General features: G+C 42.9%; 1 protein-coding gene across 1 annotated transcript in view; it reads left to right on the forward strand.

Annotated features, from left to right (window-relative positions):
- LOC108797234 (triple functional domain protein-like) overlaps positions 1 to 27,338 on the forward strand; it is a gene marked incomplete at its 5' end in the record, with an annotated part of 228,203 nt that overhangs the window by 67,476 nt on the left and 133,389 nt on the right. Inside the window, one exon of the mRNA XM_018568804.1 lies at positions 26,066 to 26,169. Coding sequence (XP_018424306.1) covers positions 26,066 to 26,169 — 104 coding nt within the window. The remainder of the gene's footprint in view (positions 1 to 26,065; positions 26,170 to 27,338) is intronic.

Consider the following 27,338-nt stretch of genomic DNA (forward strand, 5'->3'; position numbering starts at 1 on the left):
TCCTTGTTGAGAAAGGTTTCCAGAGGTCAGAGGAGAATGACCAGACTGGTTTAAGCTGATAGAAAGGCAACATTAACTATAATAACCACAAGTTAGAACCGAGGTGTGCAGAACAGCATCTCTGAACACACATTTCAAACCTTGAAGAAGATGACCTACAACAGCAGAAGACCACACCAGGTGCCACTCCTGTCAGCTAAGAACAGAAAACCGAGGCTACAGTTCGCAAGGGCTCACCAAAATTGGACAATATAAGATTGGAAAAGCACTGTCTGGTCTGAAAAGTCTCAATTTCTAGGGCTGCAACTAACGATTATTTGCATAATCGATTAGTTGGACGATTATTTTTTTCAATTAATTGGATAAAATACACAAATGCAGCTTACAGACAAAAAGTTTACTTCAGAATAAAACAGTATGAACATTTTTTTAAATTGCACTGAACTGGAATGCCTGGCATTGTGCTACTACACCCATTCAAATGCGGACGATCACACTGCAGACGGGAGGTGCATTTGGGATGCCATTGAAATGAATGGCAATGCAACACACCTCCTGCAGCAAGATTTGTCAGGCCGAAACTGAAAATGACTTTTCCCACCTTTTGTTTAATGTATTTGTTTAATAATTGTATGTATTATATTAGACATTTTAATTAGTTTAATGGATTTAAAATAATGTAAATTGTAAAGCCCTAAGCCAATATAATAAAATAACCAACCTTTTATTTAAAATAACACACCACAATTGGACAAAAACGACAAATATATACACAGTGTATATTAAAGCCCAGTCATCAGTTTAGCTGTGAATATTGGCCCGAGAATTATTGCATGTGTAGTGCAATCGTCGTTCTCCTTCAGGTCCTCCTCTGCTTATTGACAGCAGGCAGTGGGCAGGTGCAATAGCCAGCATGCCATTGGCTATTGCATTTTCAAACATCCAATAGCAGGCTGGCTATTGCTTCCAGCCGCTGATGGGAGACGATGCCAGCTTTATACCATAGTGTTCTGTGCTGCAAAAAACATTTTTATACCCTCTTGTACAGTACTGTTCATACTTTTGGTGTTATGCACCATGTCCTTGAAACGCCCATCTGTGTCTCCTGCTGCTGGCAGGAAGAAGAAGAGGAGAGCAATAATGCTTGGAGAGAAACTTAATTTTTCAAAATATGAAGGTAGCATGTCTGTAATGGCTATCGAAAGGGACCTTGGACTCTTACAATCGACAATCTCAACCATCATAAAGGATAAGAAACTGATTAGTGATGCTGTGAAATCTTCGGCATCAATAAAATCCACTGTCCTCTCAAAACAAAAAGCTTTACCAATCAATGAGATGGAAATATTACTTGTATTACGTGAATGGTAGACCAGATTCAGAAGCGTATGCCGCTTAGTCTACTCATGATCCATGCTAAGGCAAGACCTCTTTTTGAAACCCTTCATTTTTCAATTTATTTTTGAAACCCTTAACCACTTGAAGACCAGGTGTTACACCCCCTTCCTGGCCAGGCCATTTTTCAGTATTCAGCGCTGCAGTACTGTGACATTTATTCCGTCATGGAACGCTGTACTGAAATTAACTTTTTACCATTTTTTGGGGACAGATAGAGCTTTCTTTTGGTGGTATTTAATCACCACTGGGGTTTTTATTTTTTACTATATAAAGAAAAAAATACAGATTAAAAAAAAACCAAAACAGTTTTCCTTAAATTATGTTAATGAAACATTGCAAATAAATAATCTTTCTTCATACATTTAGGCCAAAATGTGTTCTGCTACCTTTCTTTGGTAAACAAAATCCAAATGAGTGTAAATTAATTAGAATGTCTTACAGTTATACAGTCTACAATGGTATATATATCATATAATTGGAAATGTATCAACCCTGGTGCCCTGACTGCCTATCACATTTCTTGAGACCCTAAAATGACCCCATTTTGTAAAGCAGACACCCAAAGGTATTTGATAAGATGCATGGGGGGTGTTTTAAAAATGTCATTTTTTTGGCACAAGTTATCAAAAAATAAAGATTTTTTTTTTTTTTACACAAAGTTGTCAGTAGGATATTTCCTATACATAACACAGGCATATTTAGATTTTTACACCAAAACACATTCTGCTACTCCTACTGAGTATGAGGATACCACACATGTGAGACTTTTTCACACCCTAGCCGCATAGAGGGGCCAAACCTCCAAGGAGCACCATGATGCTTTCAAGGAGCATACATTAATCATCTGATTCCCTGAGTACCTGTTACATTTTTGGAGGCCCTGGAGTGCCAGGACAATAGAACCCTCCACAAAATTACCCCATTTTGGAAAGCAGACACTCCAAGGTATTAAGTGGCATGGTGAGTGTTTTGAAGATATTTTTTTTTGCCACAAGTTTTTGAACAATGAAAAAAGAAAATGAAAATGTATTTTTTGCACACAAAGTTGTCAGTTAAATAGATGTTTATTATACACAGTATGGACATACTCAGAATTACACCCCAAAACACATTCTGCTACTCCTTCCCGAGTATGGGGGCACCACACATGTGAGGAGTGTAAATACCATGGAGCACCATGAAGCTTTCAAAGTGCTCCATGGTATTTGGTATAGAGCACTTCGGGGGAATGGTATGACCCCATTCCTCCAAGCCAAGCAGACCTTCTGGTACTTGGCTAACCCCAGGAATTATACACAATGCTATGTTCAGTGACCAGGAAGTACAGGAAGCTTGACAAAAGGTAAACAAAACAGTACCTGTGATTCCAGGAGTGCAGCTGTCTTCAGAGGATGACTGGGACTGGTGTTTTGGATGGAACATTGTCAGTTGGACAGGCAGATGGGTCACTGCAGGCAGCAGGAAGAAATGTGGTCAACTAGATAAGTTCAGGTGGCAGGCAGAGAAGTGGTCAGTAAGCAGGCCGAGTTCAGTTCAGGTGGCAGGCAGAGACGTGGTCAGTATGCAGGCCAAGAACAGTTCAGGTCCTTCCTGGTAAATTAGGGATGTAATAATTGCTTCTTGATATTGGAGGTAAGAGCCAGCTCTTCCTGTAGACTTATAAATTACGTATGAATTGTACATAGCCAATTGAAAAAGATAGATGGACACTTTTTTATACCAGTGAAGGGATCTTCTGGTTGCCAAGTAAGGCTGCATCATCTGGTCGTTGAAATCAACACCACCCATATACAGATTGTATTTGTGGACACTCAGTGGTTTTTGGGACAGGCCAGATCTTCCTTGGATTTCCACGGATGTGTCTGGGTGGATGGATGACAGCATGTAGACATCCCTTTTGTCTTTCCATTTGAGGGCCAAAAGTTCATCATTCCTTAGACTTGTTGACTCTCCCCCCTTTTCAGCTTCTTGCGGACAATATTTTAGGGAAAGCCAATCCGATTTGATCGCACTGTAACACAGGCTGGGTTTTTTTTGAGGAACAGGTGTTTGAACAGGGACACGCTGCTGTAGAAATTATCCACATAGAGGTGGTATCCCTGGTGGAATAGGGGTGACAATAGGTCCCACACTATTCTTCCACTGATTCCCATGTATGATGGGCATCCAGGGGGCTCCAAATTACTATCCTTCCCTTCATACACACGGAAGTCATATGTGTATCCAGTGTCTCTTTCACAAAGCTTGTTCAGTTTAACCCCGCAGCTGGCGCGTTTGCTCGGGATATACTGTTTGATATTAAGCCTGCCTGTGAAATGAATAAGGGATTCATCAACGCAAATATTTTGTTAGGGGGTATAAATTTCAGAAAATTTGGCAGAAAACAAATTGAGTGGCCTAATTTTTTGGAGCCTATCATATGTGGGATGACTTCTGGGAGGGCAAGTAAAACTGTCGTTGAAATGAAGAAACCTCAATATGGTTTTGTATCTTGTCCTGGACATGGTTGCAGAATATAGGTGCATCTGATGAATTGGGTTTGTAGACCAGTACACATTCAGCTAATTTTTTTTTGGTGAGTCCCATATTCAGTGTTAGGCCGAGAAAAGTTTTAAATTCAGCAACAGTCAGAGGCCTCCACTGAAATGGTCTGGCATAGGAGGAATTAGGATTGCTGGCAACGAACTGTTGAAAATAAAGGTTGGATTGGGTGACAATCAAATTGAAGAGGTCATCAGTGAAGAACAAATTAAAAAATTGTATTGGTGTAAAATTTTCCGTTTCCACTTGGACTCCTGGATTGGCAATAAATGGTTGGATGACCTGTGCGGCTGAATTAGAGGGTAGCCACCAGGGATTTGAAAGTGCCTCTGGTAGTACACTAGTATGTGGTTTTTGGGGCCTGATTCTTCGTGGCTGATTTTGGGGATGAGCGGCGGTACTGGTGGATGCCTCAGCTTGGGGATCAGCGGCAGTACTAGTGCTTGGCTGCTGCATGTCAGCTGGATGTTGCACAGCACGCCTGGATCTTTTAGTGGGCGCAACTTCTTCTTCTGAGGCCTCTCCCTCACTCTCACCAGACATGCTGAGGATTTGAAATGCCTCCTCGCTGCTGTACATTTTTTGGGACATTTCTGTTAGTGTGTATAATTGGGAGCACTGGATGAAACTGATACTTGGATGTGCTGTGTTATGTGAGCGTCACACGCTAATTGGTGCTAGTAGGCTGGCACGGTGGTAGATGCTGGCGTGTTCTGCTGGCACTGAGTGCTGATGATATGTGCTGCAAATGTGGCACTGATGACACTGAAACTGTCCATCATGCTGATGACACTGCGACTGGCACTGACGACAATGAAACGCACTGATACTGTGAATCGTGCTGATGACACTGCGACTGGCACTGACGACACAGAAACGTACTGACCCTGTGAATCGTGCTGATGACACTGCGACTGGCACTGACGATACTGTAACGCACTGACACTTTGAATAGTGCTGATGATACCGACTTGCAATAATGACTTAAGAATCACACTGATGACAGTGAATGGCACTGACACTGTGAATCTCAAAGATGACACTGAATTGACACTTTGACACTGTACTGTAGCAGTGTATCAGAGTGTATCACTTTAAATGCTTACTGTGGATGATCTTTGAAGTCTCTATCGCCTCTCTTACAACCGAACGGTGTGTGAGAGAGGAGATAGTGACAAGGCTGCAAACTGCAGCCTCTGTTTACTTTTGTGACAGCTGTGATTTGTCTCAGCTAGATCGCAAGGTATAGAGCCGATTTTTACTGGCTCTATACCTTGTTTTAGAAACCGCACTGTTCAATGGACAGTGCGGGCACAGTTGCCGGGTCGTGATCGTGCTGGGAGGGCGCCTGAGCGGGGGGTGGGGCGGGACGTCTAAAGCGACTGCTCAGATCTAGAAAGGTCCTGGCCAGCTGTTTTTCTACAACGGCCGGCCCGGAGGCAGTTAAAGAACGTGCTGATGATCCTACATATATGCAGCAGTTTACAGCAAGTCATGGGTGGTTCCAACGCTTCCAAAGGCATCATATTTTCATAATGTGAAAGTCAGCAGTGAAGCAGCAAGTGCTAATCATGAAGGGGCCCAAGTGTTTGAGGAAGAACTGCATTGGATAATTGTGGAAGGAAATTATTTGCCTGAGCAATTATTTAATGTTGAAGAAAGCAGCTTGTTCTGAAATCGTATGCTGGAGGGTACATACATTCATCAAGAGTCCAAGACAATGCCTGGATTCAAGGCATTCAAAGACCATGTGACGATGCTTCTAGAAGGAAATGCTGCTGGCTTTAAGTTGAAGCCACTCTAAATCTACCACTCTGAGAACCCTAGAGCTTTTAAGAATGTGAGCAAGCATACGCTTCCCGTCTTTTATAATCCTAACAAAAAAGCATGAATGACATTGGCATTGTTTGAGGACTGGTTTTTGTACTGTTTTAGTCAACAGGCGAAATAATTTTGCAGGTAAAACAATATCCCATTCAAGAGTCTTCTGATTTTGGACAATGCTCCAGAACATCCACAACAAATCGGTGACGTGTCACAATGTAAAACTTGTTTACTTGCTGTCAAACGCAAACCTTATTCAACCCATGGACCAAGGTGTGATTGCTACATTTAAAGCATACTATTTACACCACACGTTTGCACAGGCTGTTGCAACTGAATCTGGCCAAATGCTCAGTTTTGGAAGGAATTTAACATTCTCAATAGTATCTGGAACATCAGTGCAGCATTGGAAGAAGTAACGCAGCAAGGCATGAATGGTATTTGGAAGAAGATGTTTAAGTCATTTGTGAACACATTCAAAGGTTTCAACCAAGATTCTGCTATTGATGAAATTGTCAATAACAACATCTTAGTGCTTGGTACACAGCTTGTACTGCACATTGATTTCAAAGGACATCCATGAACTTGTTGGCATTGAGGCTGAAGCGCTTTACAATGAGTAGCTGATTGAACTGGAGCGAAATAAAGCAGCTAAGGCAGATGAAGAGGAAGCGATACTGAGACATCAAGAAAGTTCACTGCAAGTTAATTGGCCGAGGAGTTTGTTACGATCACTGGGCATACATATATACTCTATATACACTATATTTACACGCACATTAACTTTAATGGCATCCCAGTTTTAGTCCGTAGGGTTCAATATTGAGTTGGCCCACCCTTTGCAGCTATAACAGCTTCAACTCATCTGGGAAGGCTGTCCACAAGATTTAGGAGTGTGTCTATGGGAATGTTTCACCATTCTTCCAGAAGCACATTTGTGAGGTCCGGGGCTGATATGGGACAAGAAGGCCTGGCTCGCAGTCTCCGCTCTAATTCATCCCAAAGGTGTTCTATTTGGTTGAGGTCAGGACTCTGTGCAGGCCAGTCAAGATCCTCCACCCCAAACTCGCTCATCCATGTTTTAATGGACCTTGCTTTGTGCATTGGTGCGCAGTCATGTTGGAACAGGAAGGGGCCATCCCAAAACTGTTCCCACAAAGTTGGGAGCATGAAATTGTCCAAAATGTCTTGGTTTGCTGATGCCTTAAGAGTTCCCTTCACTGGAACTAAGGGGCCAAGTCCAACCCCTGAAAAACAACCCCACACCATAATCCCACCTCCACCAAACTTTACACTTGACACAATGCAGTCAGGCAAGTACCGTTCTCCTGGCAACCACCAAACCCAGACACGTCCATTGGATTGCCAAACAGAGAAGCGTGATTCGCCACTCCAGAGAACACGTCTCCACTTCTCTAGAGTCCAGTGGCGGCGTGCTTTACACCACTGCATCCGATGCTTTGCATTGCACTTGGTGATGTAAGACTTGGATGCAGCTGCTCGGCCATGGAAACTTATTCCATGAAGCTCTCTGCGCCCTGTTGTTGTGCCAAATGAAGAAATAAAGTCACCAGCACTCCAAATGGTAATTTAGCAATAGTCCATTTATTGACACATTGCCATTCTATGCAAGCGCTTTCGGGGCCTCAGGGGTCCCCTTCATCAGGCTCATTCTGATATTCTGGGCCTAATGAAGGGGACCCCTTGAGGCCCTGAAAGCACCTGCATAGAATGACAATGTGTCAATAAATGAACTATTGCTAAATTACCATTTGGAGTGCTGGTGACTTTATTTCTTAATTTCTCTCATTTATTTCTTCATTTCATTGATTCTCACGGTGCCACCCGTGGTCACTACAAACACCCACCCGTCTTCACGGGTCACTAGATGTTCCGGTAAGGAGTGCAGCAAGACCTCTGGTTCCTACTGTTATGCCAATCTGAAGGCCACACAAAGTTTGGAGGTCTGTAGCTATTGGTGCTGCAGACAGTTGGCGACTTCTGGGCACTGTGCACTTCAGCATGTGCTAACCCCGCTATGTAATTTTACATGGCCTACCACTTCGTGGCTGAGTTGCTGTTGTTCCCAGTTGCTGCCACTTTGTTATAGCACTAACAGGTGACCGCGGAATATTTAGTAGCAAGGAAATTTCACTGAACACCTGAATCCAATGATTTGGATGGGTGTCCCAATACTTTTGGCAATATAGTGTAGACACCATTTACGAGAGATTCAAAGGCAGGCAGATTAAGAATGCGCATGCCTGCTATAGATACACACACACACACACACACACACACACACACACACACACACACACTGTATATATCATAGCTTAGCCCAACTTAAACTTGGCTAAAACACTTCCATCTGAAAGAGCACCTTTGGAACGGGAGATCGGGAGATTCGCATCATGGATGTGCAGCTGACAAATCTGCAGCTACTGCACAATGCTATCATGTCAATATGGACCAAAATCTCTAAGGAATGTTTCCAACACCTTGTCTATGCCACAATGAATTCTAAAGACAGAAGGGAAGCCAATCCAGTACTGGCAAGGTGTACCTAATAAAGTGACCAGTTTTTTTTTTTTTAGTTTGCTTGTTTTTTTTGCATGGGCCTCAAAATGTTTTGCTGCTGTCGCCCACCAGTTGAACTGCTTTTACACATCTTATCAGTTAGTGAATTTCTGTGTCCCTCAATAAACAAGAAAGAAAAAATATTTTGTACTTAAAGTAAAATCTATTTGGAGTTTATTTAGGGACACAGGTCCCATCCCTCTGTTTTTGATTATGCCCTTGGAAAAGCTTTTCTATTAAGACTTTTTTTAATATAGTCTTCAAACAAACCTCAACAGGATTCTGAAGCGTCTTTTGTCTCATGTGACTAGTATTCTGGAGAGAAAGTGCTGTATACATGAGACAAAAGCTGATCTAATTTGAGTCATGTCTACAATTTTGGGGTTTTGTATGTTATAAGCTTGTGGGATGGACAGAGATACCAGAGGAAAGTGGGAAAAATCTTGAGAGTAATTAGTCACAATCTTTTTTTTAAGTTGGTAACTCGAAGCCTGAGAAGTCTTTAGTAATGGCCCCCCACATAGTAAAAACATGGGACACCCCCCCCCCCTTTTTTAAATTTTGTTGGTTATCTAGGCCCACAATGAATTATTGTTTTTTTTTTTATTTCCAAGGTAGGGACTTTTCTCCTAAGGAAGTTAATATAGCAGAGCAGGTGCACCGCAAACCTCTCTCTGTAGTTACCAAATACATTCTCCCCAATAGGTTACAGGAACTCATCTGGCCATGAATTTTCAGTTGGGACCAGCTGACCCTAGACTATAGTTAGCCATTTTTATTAGTAGCGTTTTAAGTCTGTTTTTGGTTTTTTTGGGGGGCAGGTTCCCTCGGTATGACATCTGTGTGTCATCATTTAATGTTAATGGTCCTAATACTCCTGGAAAATGCATGATGATCTTATCAGAGCTACACAGACAAAATGTTCATAGAGTGCTCCTGCATGGAACGTATTTCCAGATTAATAAGGCTCCAGAGACCATCAGTATCTTACAGCTTATCATTGTTATTCTCCTAATAAAAGATTGAGAGGGCTCAGTATCCTTATTTCTAATAAGGTACCATGGATTGAGAGGGAAGTATACGCAGGGGAGGAGGGCCATCTACTCATGATTAAAGGCACTATCGGAGTTCAGGTTGTTACCTTGGGAAATCTTTACTAACCAAATCAAGGACAGATTACTTTTTTAGAAAGCATATTGGAGAAAATATCGAATTTTAGTGATGGCTTATTACTGGTGGGCAGGGATTTTAATGTCATTCTGGACCCACAGTTGGACTCCTCCAGATCCACTTCTTATCTAACATGTGCTGCTCTTAAACATTTAAGAGATTCCTACACTCATATCAACTTATTGATGTATGGTGAGTACATCACCCAGTTATAAAGGTTTACACTTAATATTCACCTTCTCAATCTACCTATACATGTATAGCTTTTTTCTTGATCCATCATAGCTTTCTTCCCTCAGTATCCAATTCTAAGATTGGAGTGATCTCCTTCTCTGATAATGCTCCAGTCTCAATCACTTTAGAACTGGGATCCCCAGAATCTCCTCCCTGGTATTGACAATTAAATTACTGTATTTTACAAGATCCATTTCACGTAACCACAGTAGCAACAGAGCTACGTTCCTTTTCTGAGCTGAGTTGGAGCTCAAAATATTCCCCATATGTGAGCTTTGATGACAGAGAGTAAGAATCTTTATCCCTTCTATAAAAGCTGTATCTGACAGGGTTGTATATAAATCCTCGGAAATTGTGGAAACATTCCGTACATATTATTCCTCTGTAATATATCGCAAGCAAATATAGCAGGGCCGCCATCCCACAGTGGGTTTCGCATCCGTATGTAACTCAGGAATTCCAAGATGCCTAGGCTGCCAGAGGCGGTCTGTATACGCCTGAAGGAACCCACTTCAAAACTAATTGGATGCTGCAATGAAACAGACTCAAAGCGGGAAGGCTCCGGGTCTGGACAGGTACTCTTTAGTATATTATAAAACATTTTTGGAAATTCTGAATCCGTATTTTTTTACAAGCTATGAATTCAATTAGCTCTGGTGGTCAGCTCCCCATGGTCTCCTTCAGAGCACATGTGGTGGTAATCCCTGAGCAGGGGAAGGACTCAATGGTCTGTTCAAATTACAGACCGATATCCCTACCTAATATAGATACTAAACTTTTTGCAAAGATCATAGCTACACGATTAGCTCCACATATCAGTGATCTAATACATTTAGATCAAGTTGGCCTTGTCCCCACTCTTGAGGCTCGAGATAATACTATCAGAACTTTAAATCTGGTCCACTCATTTTTTTATTTTCCTCTATTTTGTTCACTTTTTCTTCTAGCAAGTGTCACCAGGGTGACATGCTGGATGAATGTGGATACTTGTAGTCTTCCCTGCGTGACCGACGAGCGCATGCGGACTCTGCCACGGTGCATCTCTCCTCAAACTCGGGGGATCGGACACTGCTTGTGCCCTGCTGAGACATTGACGCTGGGGGTCGTGAGTACTGCTAGGTCTCTCTCTCTGCCTGTTGCAGTCTCCTGGCTGTGGGGCGGTTGGTGTGGTGTGACGGTGTAACATGGACCACAGGGATAAGCCATCTGCGTTGCCTTGTGTGGGCTGTGCTCGGTGGATCCCTCTAGGTCCCCTCTTTGTGCGACTTGTACGCCTGCGCTCCTTTGCCAGTCGCCCATGCGCCCCTCAGGGTCCTCGGAGGGGGTCGGTACTGCGCTGTCCCTGGAGGTCTTTTCCTCTGCCATGGATAGTTTTGTGACGCGCATTGAGCGCGCCGTGACACAGAGGCCCAGTAAAAAACGCACTTTACCGTTGCCGTCTCCTGTCCTTTCGGGGGAGTCCGAGGAGGAGGGGGAACTTCCCACGGCATCACCTTGTCCTAATCTGGGTGATTCCTCACAGCCAGATTCGGCCAGTGAGGATGAGTCGGTGACTGAGCACATTGTTCAAGAACGTGAATTGGTTGCTGTGCTAGTATGCGCTGTCTGGGAGACCCTTAAAATTGAGGATGCTCCCAGCTCTTCCGTGCTGCCGCCAGTGCAGTTTGGGACGCATAAGAGTAGGCGTTCCACCAAAGTGTTTCCTTACATTTCCTTTTTTGATGACTTCATTTATAAGGAGTGGAAGCGACCTACCAAGTCCTTTGCGGTTCTAAGCGTTTTTCTGTTCACTATCCCTTTGAGGAGGCTTTTGTGTGTAAATGGACATCTCCGCCTGCGGTGGACCCCCGGTCTCACGATTGAACAAGGCTACGGTTATTCTGGTGGAGGATTCTCCATCCTTTAAGAACCCCACCGATGGGAAAGCTGAGGCGATTTTGCGGACTCTGTACTCCGTTTCGGGTGCACTTATGCGTCCGGTTTCCGCTTCTGCCTTGGTCTCTCAGACTCTGATGGAGTGGGTTAAGATGTTGCATCAGGGACTTGCGGAGGAGAATATCTCTCCCGCTTATGTGGATTTGGCAGAACAGTTTGTACAGGGCCTTAAGTATGTCTGCAACTTGGCCTTGGATGCGGCGCCATTGGTGTCAAAGCTGTCTGTGTCGGCAGTAACGCTTCACCGTTTGCTTTGGCTTAAGTGCTCGTCGGCTGATCAGGCTTCCAAGAAAGCTCTTTACTGGGGACCGTCTGTTTGGCACCACCTTAGGTGAGATCATTAAGGATTTGATGGGGGGGTAAGAGTACCTTCTTACGTCAGGCGCGCATGAAGGAACAGTGTTGGAAGCCTGGGCCCACCTTCTCTGCTCACAAGCAGCTTTTTCGGCCACCTCCGCCCTCTGAAAAGGGCGGTAAGTTCACCAAAGCCTCCTCTTCACAGTCTTACCAAGCGTCCCTGGCAGCCTAAGTCTGCCAAGCCCCCATCAGCATTAAGGTCGGGCCCCAGCTCTGGACTCCAGGGTGGGGGGGCACCTTCGACTCTTTGCAGACTTTTGGTTGGCTCACATCTCCGACACTTTTCGGGGGTTCGGGAGCTCGTTCTTCGGGCTACAACATTTGTCCCGCGCGGGGAACAGGTTCTTCCCGTCCAACACACGACTTTCCCCTCCGCGACTGGCGGATCTCCACTGCGCTGTGGCGGACCTTTTGTCCCAGAGGGTGGTCGTGCCGGATTCCGTTCTCAGAAAGGTTTGAGGGGTTTTATTCCAACTTGTTTAGGGTACCCAAGAAAGAGGGGGTTCGGCCCATCCTGGACCTCAAAAATTTCAACGCCTTTGAGCGAGTCCGTCGGTTTCGAATGGAGTCGATCAGGTGCATTGCGGCGTGTCTCCGTCAGGGGGATCTACTGGCATCCATCGACATCAAGGATGCCTACCTTCATGTGCCCATTTGTGTGTCTCATCAGCGATATCTTTGTTTCGCAGTGGGGGAAGAGCACTTTCAGTTTGTGGCACTACCTTTCGGCCTAGTGTTGGCCCTGCGGGTGTTCACCAGGGTGCTTGCCCCGATTCTGGCCCTGTTGCGTTGCCGGGGATCCTGGGATCCCGGACAGTGCAGGGTCGTTGGTCGCGGGAGGCGTCCTGTCTGTCGATAAATGTGTTGGAACTTTGGGCGATACGCCTATCTCTCTTTCCCTGGTCGACCCGTCTTCAGGGTCTGTCGGTTCGTGTCCAGTCGGACAACGCCACCAGGGCGGCACAAAAAGCGTGGCCGCAGGTCGAGAGGTGTTCGGGATCCTCTCCTGGGCGGAGAGTGAGGTTCTGGCTCTCTTTGCGGTCTATATTCCGGGGGTGGACAATTGGCAGGCCGACTAACTCAGTGGCCAGTCGGTGGACCCGGGAGAATGGTCCCTACACCTGGAGGTTTTTCATCAGCTCTGTCTTCGCTGGGGGATGCCGATGTGGACCTTCTGGCGTCTTGGTTCAACCGAAAAGGGGGAGAGGTTCGTAGCCCGGGCTCTGGATTCCTGGGCGGAGACGGTGGATGCCCTGGTCGCTCCCTGGCAACCTTACGGTCTGATTTATGCCTTCCCTCCACTTTATTTGTTGCCTCGGCTTCTGCGATGGATTGCGGCCGAATACGTCACCGTCATCCTCGTGGCCCCAGACTGGCCTCGGAGAGCATGGTACGCGGACGTGATTCAGCTGGTGGTGGACGCCCCTTGGCGGCTGCCTCTACGTCCGGATCTCCTGCCTTAGGGGCCTGTGTTCCATCCTTCTTTACAGTCGCTGGCTTTGACGGCCCTGAAAGACCGGGGGTTGTCCGGTGTGGTCATCTCCACGATGCTCAGGGAGCACAAAGCGGTTTCTAGGAAGATATACCATCGCAGGTGGAGGGCCTATTTTGTCTGGTGTGAGGCTGGGGCTCTGTCTCCGCTTTTGTTTTCGACCAGCAGAATTCTTGCTTTTTGGCCTTGAGCACAGTGAAGGGCCAAATTTCTGCATTGACTGTGCTTTTCCAACGGCCTTTGGCGTCTAACACCTTACTTAAGACCTTTGTTCAGGGGGTTACGCGTATTGCTCCTCCTGTTCAATCGCCTTTGGCGCCTTGGGATCTGAATCTGGTGCTTTTCTGTGTTGCAGGAATCTCCCTTTGAGCCTCTATGGGAGATTCCGCTTCTGTCTTTGTCCCACAAAGTGGACATTTTGGTTGCCATCACGTCCGTTCATCGGGTGTGTGAGTTAGCTGCCTTGTCCTGCAGGTCGCCGTTGCTGGTCCTTCATAGGGACAAGGCTGTTCTCTGTCCTCGGCCGGCTTTCCTGCCTAAGGTTTTGTCGGCATTCCATCTGAATGAGGACATTGTCTTGCCTTCCTTGTGCCCGAAACCGGTTCATAGGAAGGAAAGAGTGCTGCACTGTTTTGATGTGGTGTGCACTCTTCGTGTTTATTTGGAAGCAAGGGCTTCTTTCCTTGAGTCGGATTCCTTGTTCGTGCTCACCGAGGGCCCTCCTAAGGGCCGAGCCTCGTCGGCGGCTACCATTTCTCAGTGGTTTCGAAATGTTGTTGTTCAGGTGTACGCTGTTAAGGGGCGGGAGCACCCTTTTCCTGTCACTGCCCACTCTACTAGGGCTGTTGGGGCATCTTGGGCCTTCTGTCATGGTGCCTCTGTTTCTCAGATTTGTAAGGCCGCTACTTGGTCTTCTGTTCACAACTTTGTTAAGTTTTTCAAGGTGGATGTTTTGGGATCGGCGGATGCTGGTTTGGGGTGCAAGGTTTTGCAGGTGGCTCTTTGATGGATCTTTTGGGAATTTTGGTTGTTTTCCCCATCCCTCAGTGTGTTACTGCTTGGTGACATTCCTACAATACAGGATGTTTGATCTGTTGCCCTGTGTCCTTCAATGAACGGGAGAGAAAATAGGATTGTTGTACTCACCGTAAAATCCTTTTCTCTCCATTCATTGAAGGACACAGGCCCCGCCCTCTCTTATGGGTGTACACTCTTAACTGCTTGTTACTTACTGGAGACTTGTCAGCAGGTCGGGGGTTTGGACACCAGCAGGGGCCCCCCCTAGGCTGTCTTTGTCTTTTGTGATGTTCCTAGTGTCCTTCTCCTACAATACAAGATCTACGATCTGTTGCCCTGTGTCCTTCAATGAACGGAGAGAAAAGGATTTTACGGTGAGTACAAAAATCCTATTGTTTATTGGATTCAACAATGCTAATAATATGTGTAATTTGTTGAGGTGCACCAAAATTAAATTTTCTGATAAACAGAATATAAAAAATTGCCAGGCCAAAAGTGAAACCGAAAATAAAAAAAATCTAACCTTTTTATTTTTTATTTTTTTTTCTTCACTTTTTTATATTCCATTTGTATTTATTTTTGTAATAAATATTTTTATTTTTTAACTTTACTGACATTGTCTCTTGGGAAATATCAGGCGTTCCCTGATATCTCCCTTTTTAAAATAGAAAAAGAGATTGAGGACACAGAGTCCTCAATCTCTTTTTCTGCAGCACCTGTTATGAATGAACAGGAAGCCTCTATACTGAGTGCCCATGTCCATTCACAACTTGTGGAAATAGTACGTTTACAATCATGAATGAACAGGAGGTGATGTAGAGCATAATTGGGGGCACAGTAAATATTAGGGATGCACCGATATATTGGCTACCGAAACATCGGCTGAAAATGGCACTTTTGGCAAAACGGCGGCGCATCCGTTCTTTCTCTCCTCCCCACTGGGCGCTGCTCTGTGTTTAAGCGGGGAGGAGAGAAACTGTCACAGGAGGCCAAGCGCTGCGGAAGAAGAGCGCTGTGAGCGGCTGGCATCTATCCTCCCCGCAACGCTCAGCCTCCTGTGACAGATAAGGGTCAGAGTCAGCTGTCTGATCAATCTCTCCTCACCGTACCGCTCGCTCAAGCCCCTGTGACAGCTGTCAGGAAGCAGAGCGAAGTACAAACACTGAGCAATCAGTGATCGCTCAGTGTTTGTAAATAATAGAGGACATAGTATGGTTACTATATCCTCAATTATGAATGAATGGAGAAGTGATCTACATCACCTCCTGTTCATTCATGATTGTGGTTATAGTAAACATACTCTGTCCTCATGCTATAAATGAACAGGAGCATTCAGTATAGAGGCTTCCTGTTTATTTATAACTGGGGATACAGAAAAAAGAGATTGAGGACTCTGTTCTCAATCTCTTTTTCTGTTTTAAAAGGGAAACATCAGGGGTCTAATATTTCCCCGAAGCATCTAAAAGTAAAGTAAAAAAATAAAATATTTAATAATAAATAAAAATAAAACGTAAAACATTGTAAATGTTTATAATAAATGAATAAAAATAAAATATTTGAAAAAGTTAGAAAAAAACGGTTTCGGTATCAGCCGACATTTTTTTTCATTTTGGTTTTAAAATTGTCATTTTGGTGCACCTCTAGTAAATATACTATAATATGTCCTCAATTATTTACAACACTCAGCGATCACCGATCGCTGAGTGTTTGTATACCACTCTCCGTCCTGACTCAGCTGTCACATGAGGCTGAGCCGGCTGTGCGGAGGGAAAGGTCGGTCTCTGACAGCTGACTCCTCCCCCACACCACCGCCTCAGCCTCATGTCACACCTGTCTCCTCCCCCACACCACTCTCCATCCTGATCTGTCACAGAAGGCAGAGCGGGGCAGGAGGAGAGCTTGGTCTCCTGTGACATTGCCTCTCACAGCACTCTCCTTCCTGCCCTACTTGACTTCCTGATAGTTTCTTTCCTCCCCGCTGGGTGCTGCTTTGTGTCAGAGGGGACACAGAGCAGAACTCTCTGGAGGAGAGAAACTAGATGCACCGCAATTTTGGCCGAACTATGATACTTTCGGCGTTTTGCCCAAAGTACCATGTTCTGCCAATATGTTTCGGTGGCCCAAATTTTGGTACATCCCTAGTAGTTTGATTTATTTTATGCATCTATTTATACGCATAATGTATTCAGTGAATGACTAATTTAAAAATGTCATAGTATATCCACAAAAAATACTAAAAATTAATAAATATACACCCTGCCCAGGATACTTCCACTATAATTCTAGGGCCAATATTTATGCATATCTCTAAACTGATGACCTGTAGGGGCTTTTAAAGCGTCTCTTATGGACTTTTTGGGGTACTGAATGTTTACGCCTTTTCACAGGCGCACCCAATTTTTCACCTGGGCTTGTTGCAACCTCCTCTTTTAAATTTTTTTACAAAGCAAATGGTTATTATATTGTGTTTTGGGGCACTAAAATTAACTTAAGTGAATTTTTCACTACATTTTTGGGTTTGATAAATAGTTGCGCCAATATCGTGCAACATAAAACATTTGCAACTGCCATCATTTGTTTCTACAGGGTGGTGGCTTTCAGAAAATATATAATGTTTGGGGGTTTGAAGTAATTTTCAGGCCTAAAATGTGGATTATAACGTGTGCAACAACAAGAAAGAAAAAAAAAGGCCTTGGCAGCGAAAGGGTTAAATACACAACACCCATTTTGGTCAAATATAAACAATGAGGTTTTGCTAAGTAAATAGATGCCAAACATGTCAAATAGATGCCAAACATGTCAAATAGATACCAAACATATCAAGCTTCAAAATTGTGTGCACCCATGAAATGGCAATAAACTTCAGTACCCAAATTTGTCTATAGGTGACGCATCAATTTAGAGTTAACTGTGAATGATGGCCCTAGAATGACTGTCCTCCAGCATGTGCCGCAATACCTAACGTGTGGCACAATCATCTTCTTTGTAGGTAGGAGCACCTAACTGTGTTTGTATGTGCATGTCATTTGTTTGGGGTGTTTTTAAATTTTTTTAACCTTATTATAAAAAATGTTTTACATACATTATTGCTATTACATAGGTGTTTCACAAGCCCCCTGTGTGATAGTGGTGAAAGGTTCTCTTTAAGGAGATGTTAGGGGTCATCTTTGCACACTAGTGAAGCTGTTTAAGCACAGAGCCTGAAGAATGACAGCTCAGGAAACCAGAAGTCACAAAATCATTGTCACTTCTGGTGTCATTCAGCATTGAGGAGATCAGATGTTTGCTAATAAGATGCTAAGATTTCATCATGGAGTAGGGGCCAAGCGGCTAAAGACTAGCCAACCTGGTTTTGCTGGTCCATGCCTGCTGCATCAGAGATGCAGCTCTGCTAGTTCCCCATCATGTCTTTCCTTTAGAGAATGTGCAGAGGGAGAAAGGAAGGAGCAGTGCATCAGCCCTTCTCAACAACCAAATGTTTGAGAAGTGAGACGGCTCATGTGCCACTTGGGCCCAACACCTGCAGTGCTCATGTCTCGAATGATGCGTGAAGCTTACCAGCTTTTGTGAGCCAGTGAAGGTCACTTTTCTTGATTTGACCATTGAGATAGAAGAAGATGGGTAATTTTTTACAAACCTTTATCGAAATTCGATTGCTTCCAAAAGCCTCCTCAATATGGACACCGTTAACCCCTTTACACTGGTAAACATTATTCCAGTTGGACAATATTTGAGAGCAAGTAGAAACTGTTTGTGTATATAGGACTTTGACAATAATGTGAAAACACTGAAATCAAAATTCTTTAATGGGTGATAAAAGAGATGGTGGCTCAGCAAGGCCTACCATAGAGCAAGAAATAGCAAATACATAAAAATAAGAATAGGACAACTGGGCATTGGGTATTGTATGGGACTAAGTTTGAAATGTTCTAACATTACATATAAGGTATGTAACATCTGTAAGAAACATGCACTTACTTTTAAGTGACAATATAGTGGGAAAACATATTCCAATAAGACGACAATGTGTTAATAAAAAATCACAGTCATGAAGGGATCTATTGGCCCATGCAGAGCTGGATTAAGAGCATCATGGGCCTGGTGCTAACTTTTGATAGGCCTCTTCGTGGAAATGAAAAAAATAAACACAAAAATAAATTCCATGCAGCCAGGCACTGACCTGTCTCCTCTACCGGCGTGCATATCACAAATTAGGTGGCTACTTGCTCCTCGTTGGGTCCCCCTGAGCTCTCAGCAAGCTGCCACCTATTATGCTTGATTAGAGAGCCGCCTGCTCTTCTGCCTGATTTTCAGGGCCGCCACTTGATAGGGCCCCCCATTCCTGGCGTTATTGATCACTTTAATGCAATACTCCACAATGAACAATACATTCATTGGGGGCATAGAACTGATGAAATGTTGAATTATAGAGAAAGTATACAAAAACCCACATGGGGGAAATGTTGTTCAATTGGTTCTACAAAAGGAATCAAAATGGTTTTGGGATTAAGAGGCCACAGGTCCCCTGCAACTTATTGAAACCCTCTGTTGCAGTTCCTTCTTTTAATAAACATAAACACTGTGGGGGGAATTTATCAAAACTGACAAAATCTGAAGCAGATTTGCACTGCAACCAATCAGCTTCTTTGTCTCATTTTCAAATGTTATCTGAGCAAACTAAAGAGAGAAGTTGATTGGTTGCCATGGACAACTGCTCCACATTCTGTCTGCTCCAGTCTTGATAAATTCCCCCCTATGCATCTAATGATAGGACTGAAAGGAATGATAACTATTAGTCACATTTAAGTTACACTTTCCATGTGGATATATATGCATGGTTGAAATTAGGGATGCTCGGATACCACTTTTTTAAGACCGAGTACCTATACTTTTTTTCAAGTACTATCCGATATCAATTACCGATACTTTTTTTTTTTAAATTCGTTTATTAACTGACATGTCATCAAAACAAGGTTACAGTCATGGATGTTCGAGCAAAAGTTACAGATGCAACTACCAAAAAACACGTGATTGCTGTTGCTTACATACAATTCCAGTAGAAGCACATCGGGTACATAAAACTTTACGGCTATCATCAAACATAATATTTTACGTAAACCTAGTAAGAGCATCTGACGTGCTTTCATTGGACAGAGATTCTGCTGTCGGAACAAGTTTGCGTTGTGATAATCGTAACTGTTGTAACTCACGGAACAAAAAATATGTCATCAATGCTATAGTGTGGAAGTTATGCTATGAGAAGCAGTAACTTACCCTCATCCGAGGTGAGAGTGCAGGGATTTAAGGTGGCGAAGAGCAAAGAAAGAGCAGAGTAGGCCGAAGGGAGTAATAGACACAAGGTGAAGAGAAGGTTTAAAGAATGGGTAGGGTCCTGAATCACTGCCAGCGTCCCAACCCACGGATGGTCTCATCACCTCTGACAGCTGAGGAGCTAGAGTCCTGTCAGGGGAGGCCCCCTCAGTTAGTGTGAATCAGGAAGGCTAACATGCGTCCCAGGCGTTGCGGCCTCAGTGTCAGTTTGATATAAGGTCTGCGTATTTGGAGACCGATACTTTTTCTAAAAGGGATAGTTCAAATTTTTTCTAAAGCAATACAAAATCATGATTTTAGGTCAGTTTCTTAATGTTATGAAGAACATGAACATGAAATTAATATTTATCATGCCATTGCTAACTAAGGCTTGTATCCCCATAGTGGGGAAAATATAAGTGTATCGGTGTCGTAGCATTCCTAGTTGAAATTATGCTCCGAAGTTAAATATGAAACATTTGTGTAGCTGCTTTTTTACATCCATAGACGTCTTGAATATGTACAAAAAACAGGTTATAGATTTGGTTTATTCTTATTAATAATTTTGTTTGTAAAGCGCTGTGCATATTATATATAAATCCTGGATAATAATAATAATTATTATTATTATTATTATTTGTGCATAGTGAAAGATATTTGTTTAGGTGGTTATGTATTTTGGTGTGTTTCTTTGGGGAGGATGTGTGGGGGGCAAGTTTGGACAGAAGGTGGCACTGTGGACAGGCTTTTTTACATTAACATGCTGGCACCTGCGGGATGTAAGTGCACCCTCTGGGAGGCACATGTCATGGCTCCAGGACTTGGTATTGTTTGTTAACATTGCAGTGCATGAACCATTTGGTGGCAATGTAATCAATACACCATCCTGGAATATATGTTGGTATAGCACAATGCCAGTACTGTCCCATTTACTTCACGGTGCATGCGTGGTTGAGGAGTGTCATGGCTCCTGTGCAGTCCGGGTGTTAGGCCTGAGCAGTACATTAGCCGCATCATCATTCCGAAATTTGATTGACAGTAAGGACTGATGTAGTGCCCCTTCCCCCTCTGCACACCCTCAGAATGCACCTGCCACAACTATTTGGGTCGGGTGGCCAGTGTGTGTCACAGTTTTAAGCAGGCTTGAGCGAACTCGGGCAAACTGGCTTTGCACCAAGTCCCAACTCATCACTAATGATGAGTATACCTACATTGGAAATCAATGCTTGATTGGTGTTGATCCAGCTGCTTGGATGTTTTGTAATGGAACTGTAGCCTTGTTGGAATTAATATTATGCTCCGTGTGATAACATAAAAAATCTGCACCATGGACATTTGCACAAGATTTTAATACTTTTGTTCTTATATTGCAAGACTAAATTATGCTCCTTAACCTCCCTGGCAGTATTCCCGAGTGTGGCTCGGGGTAAATTTTCAGTACCAAGAGCGATAACCCCGAACCACACTCGGGATTGCGCAAAAGTGTCACTTACCTTGTCCCTGCGAGCCCGCGGTGTTCTCTGTTGTGTGCGCCCGGCCGATGCCGGAATTCGGCTTTCAGCTTCTTTTTTGGCGTCACAGCGGGGGGCGGAGCCGGCGGGAAATTCAAAAGTGCAAACATGACATTTACACAGAATACACACAATACAATGTAATCTGCTATAATTACATATATTTATCAAACTATTTCACTTCAATTTTGTCCCTAGAGCTTTGTCCAGTGCCCTGCCTGCACTTTTACTGTACTCTATTGACTGTGGTACGGATCAGGCAGCGCCCCCCAGAATTCCCATTTACTAGACCATTTTTTTTATTATTATATAATAATTTTTTATAATTATTATATTATAATTTCTTATAATTATTTATTATATTATAATTTTATGATTTCGTGTTTCAAACTTTATCATTGCCTGGATGTCGACTGGACTCTTGTTTGGACAGATTTAGGTGAGTTATTCCTAAGATTTACTAAGAATTACAGGCCTACAATATAAAACAACAAATTGCTATGAAAAACAATGTACCGCTTTGGCATGCTAAAATCCTGCATAAATCATACCGCCATGGAGGTTAAAGCTGTGTGTTAGGCACATTTGATAGATACTTTTCAGGTATGACTGTTGTGTCTTTACCTGGACTTCAAAGGAATGCGGATTTCTGCAGGACACATTTTGGAAGATACTGTACTAGTATGTCTGTTGTGCCTCATTCAAGAAACAGTCTGTTTAATAGAGGAAGACAGGTTATTTTTCAGTGTGGAAATTCCAACAAAAGTATATACATCACATGAAGGGAGAATAATGCCCTAAAATGTCTGGAGGATGAGGGTAATCAGCAGTGCTCTGGTTTGACAGATGACTTCCAGTCACGTTCATCTATTATCATAATTTTTTATTATGTGAAAAGCATGAATAAAAAACACTTCAATGCGTTTTTGTGGCTCTTAAATGACCGCAGCGGAAAAGACTGCAACTCATCTGTCAAATCGGGGTGCCTTTTCTCACCCTCATCCTTGATGCATTTTGGAGCATTATTCTCCCTCCTCTATATGTACTTGGGTACCAGTAGCCTCCCAGCTCGAAACTGCTTGAAAGATCACCCAACGGGCATCAAGTGTGAACACCTCTGCAGGTACAAAAGTATTTCCCACAAGCCTTTTCTCCACGGTTGCTTGAAATCCCACATGGGAAATCTTGCAACTCTACGTATGTGAGTATATCTCTGTTTTTATTTTATTTTCAATTTAACACAAACATATACACCGAGTGGCCAGATTATTATGACCACCTTACGTTTGTAGGCAAATTAGCTATAATTTTGCGCTGAAGTTACTAGAGGGCCAGACCACTATAAATAGGGAAGTAGGTTGTTTACCACGACAGTAGAAGTGATTTTTTTCTGAAGATATGGGTAAACAACACGATTTAACAGCCTTTGAATGTGGGATGATTGTTGGCGCTCCGAGCCATGGAGCGAGTATCAGCAAAACAGCATTCATAATAATCTGGCTACTCAGTGTATATATGAAACTACTACACCACAGATCTCTCCCGGGCCCCGTTTTTTTTTTCCTTTCCTCTTTTGGAGTTACCTTTCTCTCAACTATATCCATCACACATTGAGGATGTTTTGTTTGTATGGTGAATACAGATGATGAATTGAGATACAACATCATTTGTGCACTTAGTATGGAGCATATTTATAATTCACATTTATGGCTTCCATTTTCACTATGACTGTGGGTTATCACATGCATGTTAATGTGCTTTGTAAATAGGCAGCCCAAAATGCATGCAGTGCAATACAATGCTTTGTGGTGTTCACTACCATGCAGGTGTGTTAGGGTGTCATTTAGAATGGCACCAACGCGTGTAACATGTATTACTTTTCCTTATGTGTTCATTATTATGTGCACTTATCCATACCAACCATCTTCTACTGGTCTGATTTTAGCACAGGAAATTCTTATTGGCCTCTATGGGTTACTACTCTTAAAATTTAGAAATGCAAGCAAATGTGAAGTTGTGAAGACACAATCCACACTAAGCACAGGATGTGCCTTCATATCGGTTTCATTGTAAAGTTTTAACTGCCTCAAATTTAGAGGTAATTGAATATGTAAATACTGACCCTACTTCCTGTTTAGTGCCAAGCCACACCTCCTCTTGCCTGCTAAACCTAAGGCTGCCAATAACTGTAGAATCCTAGATATATTAATTGAAATAGAACATTATAGCCCTCAAAATTAAGGATATATCAAGGAGACAACAATGCGACCCCAAAAAAATTATTTATAAAAAAATACCAAAAAGCCTTTATTTCCATACATATATTTTCTCCCATAAAAACATGTAGCGCCCTCTGCTATGTGGCTACTAAATTTAGTGTATATCTGGACTATAATCAGTCTGGATGCTGATTTTCTCTGAGTTCTGCAGGATTCACTGAGTCTGGTGGATTGATTGTTTCCCCCTGTGGCTGAGTTGGGGCCTCAGCATACAGTGAGGGAGGATCCATCCTCAGACTGTGATTATGCATCTGACTCTGAAAAATCCCTGAGCAGGCTGACTCAGAGGTATGGCTGGAGGAAGGTGATAAATGTTTGGGGACACTTTCCAGAATGCTCTCTCTCCCCTGGGGCTCTCCCTGGGAGGAGGTCTGTGTGCTACAGGATGCCTGGCCTAGGTCTCAGCATGTGGCAGATGCTGGGGGCCTAGAGGCCTAAAATGCTACACGATGCCTGGTCTGAGCCTCAGCAGGTGGCAGATGCTGGGGGCCCAGATACCTTAGATGCTACTGGAAAGGAACCTGATGGAAGCTGGGCTGGAGGTGGAATCTGCTTATTGAAGAGTGTCCTAGAGGAGCTGGTGAGAGCTACCATCTGAACCCTGTAAGAGATCCCTCGCCCTAATCTCAGGTACTATACAGAAGAAAAGCCAGTTGGTGCACTACAAGTCCTGTGACAGTTCTCTCTGAGTCGTGGACTTATCCTGCTGTTCTCTGGTGCTACTACATGTTACTGGTCGCTCATATAGGACCTTGTGCTACTGTTACAAGCTGTTGCTAAGGAAGAATACACAGTCCTCTATTTTTGATTACTCAGGTATCCTGCAACCCTAACCCTCTCTCCTAGTTGCTAATGTGCAAATGAATGCTAAAAAGACCCTACGACTGGTGCCTGTTCTGTTCCAGAGTGTCGGTCTTGCTGGAGCTGAGAAAAGGGCCGGTGGCTGGCAAAATAGGTAGGAGAGCCCTAGTTCATATCCAGCGGCTCCTTTTGGGGGTGAGCGCTACAAACATAATAAATAAATCAAGATGTATTATTTACATACTAAATTTTAAGATCAATAAAAAGATTGCCCTGGTATGCAGCGGCACAGATCCCTTCCAACAACATACTCACATAGTCAATATAATCACCCTTCAATGGGATTTGTAAACAAGGTATCCTCTTGTGCAGCCAATTGATATACTTTGTATAAAGTACCTGAGTTGCACTTATATCTCACTATTCCACAATAGATTATATTATAATAGCACAAATGCCATTTTCATCCTTCCATATATACAGCATATAGTTCTTGCATGAAATTTAACTGTGCACACTATTCATTTATATTCATCATCAGCTCCCTCATATGCTGTAAGATAGCAGGTGAGATGATAAAATTCCCGCTCTCAGGAAGTCCCATCCAGGGAGGAAACGCGTCGGGGCACATGCCGCTATAATATTGGTGCAGCGGCGGGGATACCACAGCGTTTGGACACCATAACAACAGTATGTAACTGCAAGGATTGACATGCTCTCCCTGTGTGGCATATATCTTTGATGGCCAAAGGGAACTGCTTCCACTCTGTGAAATAAAACAAGCACCACTCACCTTTGACAGGATGGACATGTGAGTAATAGCTGATGAGCTTTTACCAGTTGTGGACTGTTGTCATCCGGAGATAGTTACATATAGGTGGATCTAGGAGTGAAGGGATTTTGTGGATGCTGCTTATATTGATATCCCCTTCTTGTATATATGATTTATGAATTTGGTGGTACTAAATATGAATTTTATCATCTCACCTGCTATCCTACAGCATATTTGGGAGTTTCCGATGATGAATATAGATGAACAGTGTGCACACAGTTACATTTCATGCAAGGAATATATGCTGGATATATGCAAGTTTCAAAATTAAATTTGCACTATTATAATATCAGTTGTGGAATGGTGACATATAAGTGCAATTCAGGTATTTTATACAAAGTATATCAGTTGGCTGCACAAGAAGGCTGTTTACAAATCCCATTGGCGGGTTGTTGGGAGGGATCTGGGCTGCTGTATATGCTTGATACCAGAGCAATCTTTTGATTGATTTTAATATTCAGTATCTAAATTATTTATACTTATTTATTTATTATGTTTTTATGGGGGAGAATATACGTATGAAAAAACGTTTTTTGGGGTATTTTTGTATAAAGAATTTTCTTTGGTTACATTGTTGTCTCCTTGGGCTATAATGTTCTATAAGGTGTCTTTGGTGATGACATTGCAGCCATATTGGGCTCTCACACACCAAGTGCCCTCTCTTGTTTGTGTAGAATCCTAGATAAGACATAAATACTATACTAAATACTATTTAGATCTAACAGATTAACTCAGATTGATAACATTATAATTAAATTATTAATGTGATCTTTTTTTTATTTAGGGATATATGGCACTTATGAAAGAGGATGGAGTTCCTGATGACATGAAAGGAAAGGATAAGATTGTTTTTGGAAATATTCATCACATTTTTGACTGGCACAGAGAGTATGTATCCTTTTTGGTCATTCTTGTGTAATATTTAGAATCAAAAAGGTTTTCTGGACAGCATTGTTTTATTTATTGAACAACCTCATTAGAGTAGTAGAAATGTCATCACATCTTCTAGCTTTTTGAAATTGTTACGGTACCCCTCTATTAGAGTTAGTTTGTCAACAATGCAACAAAGGCCAGAACCAATGACCTGCTTAGTAAAATTACACTTTTTAATTTGTTGTTTAAATAGTTACCAACAGTGAGGTAGCTCAGACTACATTGCAAACTTATTACTTTAATTATCAATAAGAACGTTTAAAAGTGAACACAGGAATAATTTCAGGATTGCTTTACTGTAAAATGAAGCAACATGTTAAAATATTTGACACATACCCATGTTCGAGTACACTCATGTCAAACAACAGTACAATTTGTTTTGTTTTTTTGAAGACAAGACTGTTCCCTTTTTTATTTTTAAACATTGCAAAAGATTAAGTTTTAGTTGATATATATATGTATGTATATATATTAGGGATGCACCGATATATCGGCCGCCGAAACATATTGGGCGAAGTCTGCGGCTTCAGTGTTTTAAGATTTTCTTGTCAGATGTTACTATGGTATACTGAAGTATAATTACAAGAATTTCATAAGTGTCAAAGGCTTTTATTGACAATTACATTAAGTTATTGCAAAGGATCAATATTTGCAGTGTTGAACCTTCTTATTCAAGACTAGTGATGGGCCGAAGACCCCCATGTTCTGTTCGTATTCGAACGGACGAAAAGTTCGAATACGAACTCGAACGTAATGCAAGTCAATTGGGGTCGAACGTTCGAAAATGAAGGTCCCCTTTAACCCTTTCGCTGCCACCGACGTAAGGCATACGGCGGAACAAAAAAGCACTGTATGGCAAAGTAAACTCCCACTGCGGGCAGGGGGCGTGGCAGCGGTGCTATTGACTTCAATGCACTACCACACCCCTTCCCGCCCCAGCACGCACAGGGGAGTTTACTATGCGATACAGTGCATTAATATGCAAATCGCCCTTCCCACTCCAAGGTCACTGAAAGACCTGGGGGGTGAGACGGGGGAGTCAGGTCCTAAAGTTGCAGAATAGGGAACGCACTGTATATAGTGTGAACAAAGCCGAAACTCTGCTTTCCCTATTCTGCAACTTT

This window comes from Nanorana parkeri, unplaced genomic scaffold, assembly GCF_000935625.1.
Source record: "Nanorana parkeri isolate BGI_ZX_2015 unplaced genomic scaffold, ASM93562v1 scaffold1248, whole genome shotgun sequence".
In the NCBI taxonomy this organism is placed as follows: domain Eukaryota; kingdom Metazoa; phylum Chordata; class Amphibia; order Anura; family Dicroglossidae; genus Nanorana; species Nanorana parkeri.